The sequence below is a fragment of the Blennius ocellaris genome, assembly GCF_963422515.1.
Source record: "Blennius ocellaris genome assembly, chromosome: 20".
Classification (NCBI taxonomy): Eukaryota; Metazoa; Chordata; class Actinopteri; order Blenniiformes; family Blenniidae; genus Blennius; species Blennius ocellaris.
The window spans coordinates 21335807-21349911 of NC_137669.1; the positions used below are offsets into that span (position 1 = coordinate 21335807).

At 45.3% G+C, this 14105-nt stretch overlaps 1 protein-coding gene across 1 annotated transcript in view; it reads left to right on the forward strand.

Moving 5' to 3' along the window:
* Positions 1-14105, forward strand: part of med30 (mediator complex subunit 30) — a 46762-nt gene that overhangs the window by 371 nt on the left and 32286 nt on the right. Inside the window, exons 2-4 of the mRNA XM_080515693.1 lie at positions 800-1088; positions 3783-3941; positions 12431-12538. Of these exons, the coding sequence (XP_080371819.1) occupies positions 891-1088; positions 3783-3941; positions 12431-12538 (465 nt within the window). The 5' untranslated portion in view covers positions 800-890. The remainder of the gene's footprint in view (positions 1-799; positions 1089-3782; positions 3942-12430; positions 12539-14105) is intronic.

A 14105-nucleotide genomic window follows, 5' to 3' on the forward strand; every position in this document is an offset into this window, starting at 1 on the left:
GCTATGGATCTGCTGTTTGTAAAACCAACGAGGCACGCTAAAGGAAGTCGGTCAGTAGTTAACAGGGAAACCAGTTAATCCGTAACATCAGGCTGTCACTTAGCCTTGGGGTTTGAGTTCTTCGCACATTAAAGCGGGTTTTTTTGGGCTAAAACTCTCTGTTCGTGTCTCTCAAAACCCGATACGACATTCAGAAGCCTTGCAGTGATGCAAAACAGTGTTAAAATGTGGCGGAAACGTAGGAATAGAACTTATTTTAGATGCTATGACGTTAGCTTACAGAGTTTGAGTCAATTCCAGCGTTTCATTTGAGCCTTTTATCAAATCTTTAATGGTATAAAATGACACCTTACTAACGAACACTTTCACATCAGAGCCAAGTAATAAGCTATTCTCCTCAGATATGATCTTATGTGGTGACTAGTGTGTTGTGCTTTAAGAAATGGAAAACTATAGAAGTAAAAGCTAAACTAATATTTATTATGATTTAACCTCAAAGTAACAATACAAACCTTTATCCTACATCTAAAGTGGTATAAGATGCATTGTTTCTTCGAATTGAAGCAAAAATAAAGCATCAAGCTAACTCCAACTGTAAGATGTTTATTAAGATGGTAAGTGAGATAACTGATAGATAACAAATGAGAAAATAAAGCCCAAACAACATGTTTCACTCCTCATCAACCAAACTATGAACACTACTCAATGCAATATAGCAAATTAAAGTGATTCTGAGTCTTTTACGTCCTCAGACTTCTATTAAATGTTTGCTTCTCTCGTTTCCTTCCCCCTCCTGGAGGCATGTAAAGGTGAGCTAGTGTGAAAAAGCCCGACAGGTACCTCCACCTGGACCCTCGCTGCGTCCTCCTGCACCTTCGCCTGCTGTAACCATGACGACCCCTCCCATCGTGACTCCATTCGGAGGACAGCCGCCTCCGCAGCAGCAGCAGCAGCAGCAGCAGCAGCAGCAGCAGGCCCAGGCAGCGCGGGACGTCAACACGGCGTCTCTGTGTCGCATCGGCCAGGAGACGGTCCAGGACATCGTCCTCAGGACCATGGAGATCTTTCAGCTGCTCAGGAACATGCAGGTGTCTGCCTCTCTCTCTCCTTACGTTTTATCGCTATAACCTCTGTTTCTCGTGATCAAATACCTTCACGTCATACTTGAAACATAAACGCAAAATGTAATATCAGGGCTTCTTCTCAAAACTTAATTTATTTGACTTTTATTTATACAGGTAATCTCATTGAGACACAAGTTCTCATTTCCAAGAAAGACATGTTAAAACACATACATACTTTGACATACTGTATATCTGAAATTATGTTTTCAATTGTGAATTTTAATGAATAGGATCAATAACAAGAGCCTTGGATCGCCTCGGCTGTTACAATCTCTCATTACAATCATATCCTGCTTTATTTCTGAATTTGTTTACAACACAAATTGTGATTTAAAAAAAAAAAAAATTAATTCCAAGTATCTATGTGTTGCATTGCTTTATTCTTTTGTCTGAAAAAATGTGCTTTAAATGTAAATATTTTATTCAGGTCCATTCAATAGAACATTCGATGGTTAAATAAGTCACTACGACCCTGAATGGCGCCAGACGCTGGATAGACCCCATGTGTTTGAATGACGTGAGGATAAAAGTAGGGTCGCTGGATTGATCTCATCTCTCTGACAGGCAGAACTCATGGTCACGTCTCTGACCGTGAAACAGACAGTTGAGCAGAGTGAGAGCTTCTCCATCTGCCTCAGAAACGCGTTTGAAACTGCCAGCGGGAAGAGAAGTCGGTGGAAATGTCCTCCAAAGTGCTTCTTTTAACTTGGATGTCCAGATTAAATGGTGAAGCCTCTACTTTTCATTTGAGAAGAGGACTTTAATCTGTATTTATACTTGTACCAGCTTATGGAGCACAAATGCATGTACTTTTGCTCAACTGGGGATTAAGTGTGCTTTTGGAAAATGTAACTGAATTTCAATTCAATTCAGTTTTATTTGTGCGGCGCCAACATGACCACGTGATGCAACTTTTATAGAGAATCAGTCCACAATCCCACACGGCGATGCTGAAGGTGAAAAAAAGGCTTTTAACTGGGAAGAAACCTTGAACAGTTCCAAACTCATGGTTGGCAGCTCTGTTTGCTGCAGTGAGGTCAGAGGTCAGCAGGAGAGACGGAGAACAACTGACTCACTCACTGACAAGTGGACATCAGACGCACTGGGGAGGGAGGGACAGAGTACGAGAGAGAGAGAGTACAGACTGCAAAGGGGGGGAAGAGAGAGCAGGGACCACAAGAGAGAGAGCAGGGACTAGAAGAGAGAACACAGACCATGAGAGAGAGAGACAGAGAGAACAGATTACATGAGAGAGAGAGAACAGATTACATGAGTGAGAGAGAGAGAGAACAGATTACATGAGAGAGAGAGAGAGAGAGCACAGACTACGAGAGATGGAGAGAGAGAGAGAGAGAGAGCACAGACTACGAGAGATGGAGAGAGAGAGAGAGCACAGACTATGAGAAAGAGAGAGCACAGATTACGAGAGAGAGAGAGAGAGCACAGACTGAGAAAGAGAGAGCACAGAGAGAGAGAGAGAGAGAGAGAGAGAGCACAGACTACGAGAGATGGAGAGAGAGAGAGAGAGCACAGACTATGAAAAAGAGAGAGCACAGATTACGAGAGAGAGAGCACAGAGAGAGAGAGAGAGAGAGAGAGAGAGAGAGCACAGACTATGAAAAAGAGAGAGCACAGATTACGAGAGAGAGAGCACAGAGAGAGAGAGAGAGAGAGAGAGCACAGACTTTAAAGAAAGTCACTAGCAGACTAAGCTTCCAGCTCCTTCACCAGGTGGCGACGATCATGAGAATGTGTGTCTTCATGTTGGGCTTTTCTAGTTCCTCTGTTAGAAGCACCGAGAAATGACTGTGTTGTATTTGGTGCCGTATAAATAAAGTTGAATTGAATTGAATTGAACGTCACATATTTGCGATGAGCAGTTCAGAGGAAGCTGCTGATCGTCTCTAAAACCTCAGACGTCTCAATCCCAGCCAAACAAACACCACTGCAGTGACTTGTTTTCCTCCTTCTTCTTCTTCTTCTTCTTCTTCTTCTTCTTCTTCTTCTTCTTTTTGGTTTTTGTTCCAGATCACAGGCTGCTTCTACACTCGTAAAAAAAACCCAACCTCTTCCTGGCTCTCCTCCTCGTCTCCCTGCGCCTCTCGCTTCCCTCCTTCCATTGCCCCGAAGGCAGGATCCTCGTTTCATGCTATGTAGGATGTTTATAATCAGCCGCCGCCGCCCCAGAGGCTCGTCTCTCCTCAATGAGAACACGCCGTGTCGCTCTTTAACACTCATTGTAGTTAAAAGCCGCCTCCGTGTGGAAGTGAGAGGAAACGTTCAAAGTGCAGCGGCGGAAGCTGTTTGTCTTTTGATGCCGCCGTGTTTGTGTTCGGTGCTTTAACTTGTGACGCTTGTTTCATCGCCATCAAAACCGTTCAGCGCCGTCGCGAAGCGTGGAAAAGACATTTTCTCATGACTTTAATTCTCCCGTAGACGGGAGGCGGTATATTTTTGTGTGAGTGTAAATAAAAGTACATCTCCCGTGCATTAGTGGGAGACTTCTAATGGCCTGTTGTCGGTGAGGGAGCAGCGCGGGATTTGTGGAGCTCCTGGCCGTCAGGCGGGATCAATGGCCGTTGCTTTTTATTAGCGCCGACAGAATTGGAGGCGTGCGCTTTTGCTCATCGACCGTGTTTCCTCTGCGCTTCCTCTCAGCTGCCTAACGGAGTCACTTACCACCCAAACACCCACCAGGACCGGCTGGGGAAGCTGCAGGAGCACCTCCGCATGCTCTCCGTGCTCTTCCGCAAGCTGCGCCTCGTCTACGACAAGTGCAACGAAAACTGTGCCGGGCTGGAGTCCATACCGCCAGAGGTGAGAGAACTGAGAGAGAGAACTGAGAGAGAGAACTGAGAGAGAGAACTGAGAGAGAGAAGTGAGAGAGACAACTATTGACTAGTCTTAAACTCATTTTTGATCAACTTCAGGCTTTTTTTTTTTTAAACTTTAAACTAGTTTTTGACCAACTTAGGCTAGTTTTTAATCAACTTTCGACTAATATTTGACCAACTTTCGACTAGTATTTGACCAACCTTTGACTAGTTTTTGACCAACTTAGGCTAGTTTTTAATCAACTTTAGACTAGTTTTTGACCAACTTAGGCTAGTTTTTAATCAACTTTAGACTAGTTTTTGACCAACTTTCGACTAGTATTTGACCAACCTTTGACTAGTATTTGACCAACCTTTGACTAGTTTTTGACCAACTTTCGACTAGTTTTTAATTAACTTTAAACTAGTTTTTGACCAACTTTCGACTAGTTTTTGACCAACTTTCGACTAGTATTTGACCAACCTTTGACTAGTTTTTGACCAACTTTCGACTAGTTTTTGACCAACTTTCGACTAGTTTTTGACCAACTTTCGACTAGTTTTTGACCAACTTAGGCTAGTTTTTAATCAACTTTAGACTAGTTTTTGACCAACTTTCGACTAATATTTGACCAACTTTCGACTAGTATTTGACCAACCTTTGACTAGTTTTTGACCAACTTTCGACTAATATTTGACCAACTTTCGACTAGTATTTGACCAACCTTTGACTAGTTTTTGACCAACTTTCGACTAGTTTTTGACCAACTTTCGACTAATATTTGACCAACTTTCGACTAGTATTTGACCAACCTTTGACTAGTTTTTGACCAACTTTCGACTAGTTTTTAATTAACTTTAAACTAGTTTTTGACCAACTTTCGACTAGTTTTTGACCAACTTTCGACTAGTATTTGACCAACCTTTGACTAGTTTTTGACCAACTTTCGACTAGTTTTTGACCAACTTTCGACTAGTTTTTGACCAACTTTCGACTAGTTTTTGACCAACTTAGGCTAGTTTTTAATCAACTTTAGACTAGTTTTTGACCAACTTTCGACTAATATTTGACCAACTTTCGACTAGTATTTGACCAACCTTTGACTAGTTTTTGACCAACTTTCGACTAGTTTTTGACCAACTTTCGACTAATATTTGACCAACTTTCGACTAGTATTTGACCAACCTTTGACTAGTTTTTGACCAACTTTCGACTAGTTTTTGACCAACTTAGGCTAGTTTTTAATCAACTTTAGACTAGTTTTTGACCAAATTTCGACTAATATTTGACCAACTTTAGACTAGTTTTTGTTCAAGTTTCTATATATTATATTTACACTTGGGTTCAATTAGATTTTGACTAATGAATGTCCTGTTTTTAACCCCTTTCAGCCTTGCTTCAACTTATACCAGGTTTAGACCAGCTTTGAACTAGTTTCAGATCAAATGGTTTCATTGCCCAGCCAATACAGGATAGTGATCAGTCCCATGATTTAATTTAATTTTATTTTAAATGCTCTCTGGGAACACTGAACATCCTCCTCTGTCACTTCATCTTCACCTCTATGAGCGGCTTTCCTAAACCTTCCTCTCACTGTCCAGTAGAGCTGATTGGTCAGTTTTCAGTCTTTATACCTGCTGTGATATTATTAACCTGAATGTGAGAACAGTAAAAGCAATAAATTGTAGATTTTATTACTAGAACACACCCATTCCATTTAGATTTGAATTGGTGTGGGAAACCATTCCAAGTCGATGAGTATTGACAGAGACAGCGGCGCATCTGGGCGGGTTCAAGTGCTCCTCCAGTGCATGTCAGGAACTGCCAGTGTAATCGGGTACAATTAGATTAGCGAAACAGCACCGGCGGCATAATTATACAAGGTAAACCTTCCGCTGGCAGCAGCTTCCTGGAAACACACTGAAACGAGCCTCCCGGCTTCGCTCGGCAGGGAAAAAAAAAAAAACCCAACCAAAAAACCCACCTGTGCCTAAAAAGTAACTCTAAATTGGACACTTAAGGAGCTTTTCTCCAGGATTGTGTGCACAACTGATCATGCACTCGCAGCCTAATTACGTTCTCGCAATGCACTTCAGAAAAGCTGATTGCTAAACGGCGCACGGCGAACATATTTATTTGCTGAAGACGATGCTGGAGGAATAAAGCCTCCTTAACTCAAGTGTCACTGAGCAACGGCGAAAGTCTTCCCTACATGCTGAGGGGAAGCTTTATTTGTTCATTTATGAGGCAGGTGAATTTGAATTGTACCTCCAAAGGTTTTTGAACACAATAACATCTGTAATGTAATGAAATGCAAATTTCCCAAACTGGTGCAGCTCAGGCGGGTAGAAGGCCGACGGTACGTCTGCGGCGCCGTGCGCAGAGGTGGAATTGAATTTAAACAACACATCGGCTGTTTAAGTGAAAACTTTTCACAATCTTATTGAATACGTCGGTTCTGATGGAGCGTTCTGGAGGAGAACAGGCCGACTGCTGAGATGGAAAAACCTCATTAAAAAAGGAAAAGCTATAATCTCACATCAGGCCAGGAAGTGAAAACAAAACTCCAGCGGTTTCTCTTCTTACTTCCACAAGTATCATTAATTATTCCCAGTGCTGGCGGATTATAATTGTTTGTGTGGTTTTAGGTTAAAGCACATTGTGTTTTTCTACACTTGTTACTTGGATGCAGAAACTATGAAGCATCAGTTGTTTTTTTCATTAGTTTTTCTACGACTGCAGTGGCTGTTTTAGCTCAGATGGTAGTTTGTTATCTTCCAACTCCAGCATTGACAGTTTGATAATGTCAATTACCGATAATTTACTTCAGTAATGAAATTACACACGTGTGCAGAGAACAATATTCTATAGACGTTACCAGTGGAAGTACATGGAGATTCTAGCCCAGTGTTTTTCAACCTTCCCAATTTTCCCAAATTTCCCAATTTCTTTTTTTTTAATAGTGCCTCCCTCAGTGTGAAACCTGGACCTGATGGATGAAGAGCTGAGATCCTGGTTCACATTCTTCCTTTTCAAAAACTTCTCCATCACTGTCACTGACACAGTACTTTGATACAAGATGGTAGCAGGAGGTGGAGATGAACCACACTGACGTCTGTCACTTTACATTTCACCGGCAAAGTTCTGTGCTGCCCTCTAGTGGCGAAGAGTATTTATACATGATTACTCTGCAACACACTGTCGGCTGTGAGGGCAAATGTTTTTTTTGGTTGAAAAACACTCATGTAGAGGACGGGCGTCCATGTTGGCTTGTTATCATGGTGACTTGTCAAAATAAAAGCACCACATCCCATGAGACTGCGAGTCACGACACCATGGAGGACGACCATCGTTCTTGTTGTACGTCTCCTCACGCATGTGCAGAAGACCTATTTTGTTGTGACGTGTGTGTGACAGGAAATGAGATTTAATACAGCCACTGCTGTGTGTGCACATTCTCAAGTCCTTCATTTTGGCTTGATTGATTGATTGACTGACTGACTGACTGATTGATTGATTGATTCCTGCAGACGTCAACATGCACTCGGTGTGTTCGTCTCTACTCTTGTGTGTTAATGCTTCACATAGTCCTGCTTCTTCACCACGACTGTCGGCTAAATTAGGAAGCTGCTAGTATAAAGGAAGTGGGCCATTGTTCCTGCCACATCTTCCCTACACTCACACACACACACACACACACACACACACACACACACACACACACACACACACACCCCCCGTTCCCCCGAGGGACTCTTATCTAACCTAGTCCCTCAGGGTTCGTCTCCTCGCTGCTCGCAGCAGATTCATCGGCGTCTGCAGGCGAGTCTCCAGAGTCTCTTTACCGCTGGTCGCCGTCGCCGTCGCCGTCGCCGTCGCCCGTCCACCGTCCGCCTCCGGGCGCCGCGGCGCTTCTGCTCCGGCCTCCCAGCCTCCCAGCCTCCCAGCCTCTCCACCTGCCCCACACAACACACACAGTCTGAGCACAGATTTGTCCAACACAGAGATGTGAGTGGTTGCTAAATATAAGGCTTCCCTTGGGTATGACATCAAGGCACACACACACATGCGCACATACACGCACACACACACACACAGCGCTCGGCACCATGCAGGGGTACAGTGAGGCTCTCCACACACTGTTTGATTGGATTTATGACTGCGGCAGTCCCTTCCCAATTTCCACAGATTGGCTGGCGGCTAATCTCCCCCGCCAGACTCTTACGGAGGATAAAGGAGGATGTGGGAGGAGACCGGCCTTAAATTGGAACAAATTTGCGACGGCTGCCACCGTGTACATTTTTGTGCTTCGGATAATAGCGGCTAGCCGAGCGGACGCTTCCCCACTGATCCGGTCCCGCGGTTGTTCGGCGCCGCTCCCTGCCCTTGAATCAAAGTTCCTTCGGCCCCGGCGTTTCCCTTCGCCGCCCGGGTGCAAACCTTCACTGTATCCCCCCTCCCCTCTTTCCATCTTCTTTAAATGTTTATTCATTTCCCCTCGAGGCGGCCGAGAGCCGGTCCCCGGTGCCGACCGGCCAATAGCTCAGCTCAGCTCGCCATGTTTGTCTGGGGCTTGAAGGGGTTTGTTGATTTTGGCCGCGGACGCTCACGCCATTCATCATCCCGGAGAATTCGGGTGCAGCGCCTGACAAGCCGCTCGCTTATTGGCTGCCCTGGTAACAGGAAGTGGAATCGATGAGTCGGGCGGCGTGACCTCATCGCAGCCTAATTAGCAACAGGGGCAGTTTAATGAACAGCTGGAAGCAAACGCACACGTCAGCGCTTTTCCTCTTTTTCTTTTCCAGCTGTCGTTCGTTGCACCTTTCCCCTCCCTCCCTCCCTCTTTTTATCCGGCACACGCTCTCTTCCTCTCTGTTCCTCCCATCATTCTTTTTCCACCGTTTCACTCTTACAGCAGGTCAATATCCCCCCCCCCCCCCCCTCCTCCTCATTTCCTCCTGCATCTATCAGTGTATTTGTTGCCCGTGGATTTATTTTTCTCTCTTTCTGTTTAACTTCACCTCCCTTCCTTCTCTCGTCTCATTTCCTGACTGTTAGTCGCCGCGTCCATTTCATTTCCCTCTCGGCTACGCGTTCACCCCGCTACTTTTCTTTCTTTTCTTTTTTACTTCTTCTTTTCTTTTTCTCCACTTCGTCTTTTCTTACCCTTTTTTTTTTCTCTTTCCTTTTTTCGTTTGTCTCAGCGAGGCAACCTGGAGAACTTCATTAGCCCATTCTTCTCTGTCAGCCGGGAAACCACATCCATCTTTTTCTGTGGAAGAGGCCAGTGTTATGACTCACACAGGCACATTCACACTCACACACACACACACACTCACACACACACACACACACTCACACACACACCCACCATACACTCGCCATCCATCTTTTCCCACCGTACTCAGCACATTTCATTTTCCCCCCGCGGGCTGCCAAAATCAGCCGTCCGCTTTTAAAATGCAACATGTCGTTCGCTTCGGCTTCAGAATTATCTCACGAAACAAAAAAATAAAAAAAAATTCTTCTTTTCCTACATAAACTTGTGAAGCGAGCTCATAGTTTGTAGATGTAATGTCCTACACATGTTTTTCTCCCTCCAAAAAAAAAGAAGATTTCACTCTTTGGCCTAAAACTGACAAATGTTTCCAGTTATGTTTTCTTTCTTCACCTCTTTCTTTCATGCTGGTGTCCCACATCTGCCTGTCCTCTTCCATCCCCACCCCCCCCCCCCCCCCCCTCCTCTTGGGGTTTCAGACATCGCAGACTCTCCTCCCTTCATTTGTTTCTATACTTTGCTCGTCCGTCCCTTTATGTACTTCGTCTTTTCCTTGGCGGCGAGTCGCTGGACTCACACACACGAGTCAAGTCATTGGTTCCAGATGATTCGGGTTGTTTAAATCGTCGTCTCGTGTCTGCGGGGCCTCGAGTCCAGCTGCAAATCCTCGGGGCCAAACGCTGCGGTCCGTCCCGACGTTGGAAGGAACTTTACACAAGTTAGATGAGCAGCGTGCCAAGTTGTTATTGGAGCAAGGTGTGCTTTTTCCCACCGCTCTCGGCGGCTCGGAGACTGTCCTGCCTAATCTGTGTTTGTGATCCTGTCTGGTGTGACAGCTTTTGTTTTGGAAAGGAAAGTGATGTTAGCTTTGGGAGGTGATTCATGGTTTTCAGCGTTACGACCTCCTTTACGGCCTCGATAGAAGCTCATTAATGTCCCTGTGTGTGTCTGTGGGCCCGCACTGGGATATTACGAGTACATTTACAGCACATGTGCTTACTGTAGTGGTTTTCTTCTTCTTCTTCTTCTTCTTCTTTTTTTTTTGTTTGTTTGTTTGAGAAAGTTCAATCCTGTGCAGCAGCTCTGAAAAGACTTTTCCGCGTGGCATCAATCACACCGTCCCGGTGTTGCTGCTTTATGTTCTTGCTGTGTGTTACGCTGGGAACAATCTGTTCTGGAGACATTCATAGATAACTTGATGTGTGACTGCAGCAAAGCCCCCCCCCCCCTTGTTCTCCCTCCCCATTGTTCTCCGGGTGAAGCACTAGGGGGCAGTGTGATGCTGAGCAGCAGGCAGTGACCCTGTCGGCTCTCGCCTCGCCTGAAGGTTCTCGCGCATCGGCTTCACTGTAGTGTCAAGACAAGGTCAAGCACACACATCGTTTAAAAATGAATTAATGTCCCACTTGCTTTCCCTCTCTCTCTCTCTCTCTCTCTCTCTCCCCCTCTCGCTTTACGTTGAAGAGAGTCAGCCTGCATGAGAGCTCACTCACAATCCTGTTTTTTTTCTTCCCCCCCCACCACTTCATGGGAGTCGGAGCGTCGGACGGCACAGAGCTCAGAACTCCGTGCACACGAGAGGAGAAACGTGAAAATGCGCCGCGGCCGTCGTCCGTCATTTATGTGAACCTTTCGGGAAGGGGAGGCGCAACGCTCGCTGAGCTCACGGAGCTGGAGCTGCACTGCAGCCCCCCCGGACTTAAACCCTCCGTGGCGCCGGCAGTAAACGGGGCTGGTCCTGCAGTCCAGGGGTTGCTGGTTACGTCCCCCCCCCCATCGCGCTCTCACCGCCAGTCAAAGTGTCCTTGGGAAAGTCACGGAGCCCCAAATTGCTCCCAGTTGTCTTGCAGGGCAACCGTGTGTGTGTGTGTGTGTGTGTGTGTGTGTGTGCACGTGCACGAGTGGGCGGATGATGCTGTGTGTTGAAACGGCTGAAGCAGTAAAAGGTGCCGTTACGCAGGAAGTCCATTTTCTAACACGCCAAACAGTAATTTGTTTTTAGTTGAAAGCCACATTCGCTCTTGTTTTTCACATCATAAGTGGCGGTGGGACTCAATTAAAAACAAAACAAAACAAACAAACAAAAAAAAAAAAACCCCATACAAATCTGAGTAATTAGGGGCTTTGTAATTAATTACTCACAACTAATCTCATTTTAATTGAATCTCGGTGTTTGATACGAGGAGATACAGTTTCATTTCCAGCTGGTTTTTGTTGAGAATTTAATCATTATTTAGTCTATACTTGAGAAAATAAATTGTCGAATGTTACGCCCAGAATAACACGAATATCAGCTAATATATCAGGCGATTCTAAAGCCGTTGCTTCATTTTGGTGACGTGTCAATTCCTTGACCGACGTCTTCACCTCCCGTTTCATCGTCTCACCAGTGAGCTCTTTGCGGTTCTCCTCTGCTTCACCACTGGGGGGTAATAAGTAGTACACGAGACCACACAAGTGTAAATACCTTCAGTGCTTCGTAATCACATTTTTATATCGAGTAATAATATTAACGTGGCTCATGTGGTCCCCTCTAATAAATCTATCCAAATGCAAAGTCTTATGACTTTGGGGATCATGATAGTAATAAAAAAAGCTCCGCGCAGTTTCAACTTTTAGATAGAATTAGCATGATACAGTTAAAAAAAAGTATTATTTGTAATAGTCGCTCAAGTTTCACAGAATGATGGTTTGATATGAATCTATAATGGAACCCGCACACTGATTATGACTCGTATTTCTGAATACTATTGAATAGAATTTAAACTAATCTATTAACTGTTCACCAGCAAATACAAAAAAATATACAGACACAGCTCATAAATTCATGGTTTTGTTAGTTATGTGCACTCAATATCTCGACAGGAGAATTTCTTTTACGCTTTGATTGCAATAATTATGGCTGCCAGGAAAATGTGTGATTTTATGAGTTATTTTGGTGTTTTGAGAGTCTCTATTTTTGGATTTCTATGACTTATAAGCTGAAATGTCAAAGAATATAACCAAAAAAAAACAACTGAAATATTAATCATAACTACATGTCGGATTCACTCGTTCAAACAAGTAGCGTGTGATTAATTCACAGCTGCAGAATTTAAACAATCTGATCCGTCCTGAAGCGACACGGCAGCCGCGCTCCACCGGAAGCAGTCGTCCTCTTGCGTCTTGTTTACAGTAAGTAACACAGCCGGGTTTGTGTTTGTTGTCGTTCCAGCAACTGATCCCCTTCGTGGAGGACGACGGCTCCAAGCGCGAGGAGCGCCCCGGCGGGCAGAGCCGCCCGGCGAGCGACGAGAGGAGGGAGATCCTGGAGGTCAACAAGGTACGGGGGCCGTCGGGAGATATAGAGGAAGTTGTCATTTACCGTATTTGACATGTACGTCTTTCATTATAAGAAAAATAACCTGTGACCTTTATGAGGACGACTCAGAGCTACAAGATGGTGAAATTCTCTGTTTACACGACGACGTTTTGAATTCCAACACATCGATTTCGCTTTTTCGTTCCATAAGAGTTTCCTTTTACACGACGACGTTTTGAATATGATGTCACGATTGACAGAAACACAGAAAACGATGTCGTTTTCATGCTGGGCCACTAGTGGGTGCTGTTGGATTGTTACTACGGTGACTGTCAAAATAAAACTCCCGAGTCCCAGGAGAACAGGGACTGGGAGTCACGACACGGGGGAGGAAACGTTGTTGTTATTGTCCATTTACTCGCGGAGTGTTTTCATTGGCTCCCGACAGTCGCTGTCGTCATGTAAACGAACCCCTGAAACGCTACAAGAGTGTTGCGCTTTCACTTGGAAACGTTGTCGTTTAAACGAGCCCTCTGAATCATTAAGTCGCTTCAACAACGGTCGAATGACAAGACTCTGTGTTTCTATTAAAAAAAAAATAAAAAAAATAAAAAAAATCCAAATATCAAAGAGCCTAAAACAGAGTAAAGTGGGGACGTGAGGGGCTGCAGACGAGCGCCGTTCAAGCAGAACATCAAAAACGATTCGTCCACAGAGGAAACCCTGCCACTGTTTTGACTCTGTTCTATTTTTCATGAGCTTTTGCCTTGAGTTCTTAAAGCTCCTTTTAAAAATAGCACCATAATAATCTCATTGCATTGTACTTCTGCCGGCACGCTGCATTGTTGAGGAAGTAAAAAGGAGTCGTATTGCAGAAAAATGTCTCTGAGCAGCTCCTCAGACTCTTAATGAAACCTGGCCGGGAGGCTCTGACCCACGACCGACGACTGACGACCGACGACCAGCGACCAACGACTGACGACCAACGACCGATGACTGATGACCAATGACTGATGACTGATGACCGACAACTGACGACCAACGACCAATGACCGACGACCAACGACCGACGACCAACGACCGATGACCAACGACTGACGACCAACGACCGATGACTGATGACCGACGACTGACGACCGACTGACGACCAACGACTGATGACTGATGACCGACAACTGACGACCGACGACCAACGACCAATGACCGACGACCAACGACCGATGACCAACGACTGACGACCAACGACCGATGACTGATGACCGACGACTGACGACCGACTGACGACCAACGACCGATGACCGACGACCAACGACCGATGACCAACGACCGATGACTGATGACCGACGACTGACGACCGACTGACGACCAATGACTGATGACTGATGACCGACAACTGACGACCAACGACCAATGACCGACGACCAACGACCGATGACCAACGACTGACGACCAATGACCGATGACTGACGACCTACGACTGACGACCGACGACCAACGACTGACGACCAACGACTGACGACCGACGACTGACGACCAATGACCAATGACCAACGACCGACAACTGACGACCAACGACTGATGACCGACG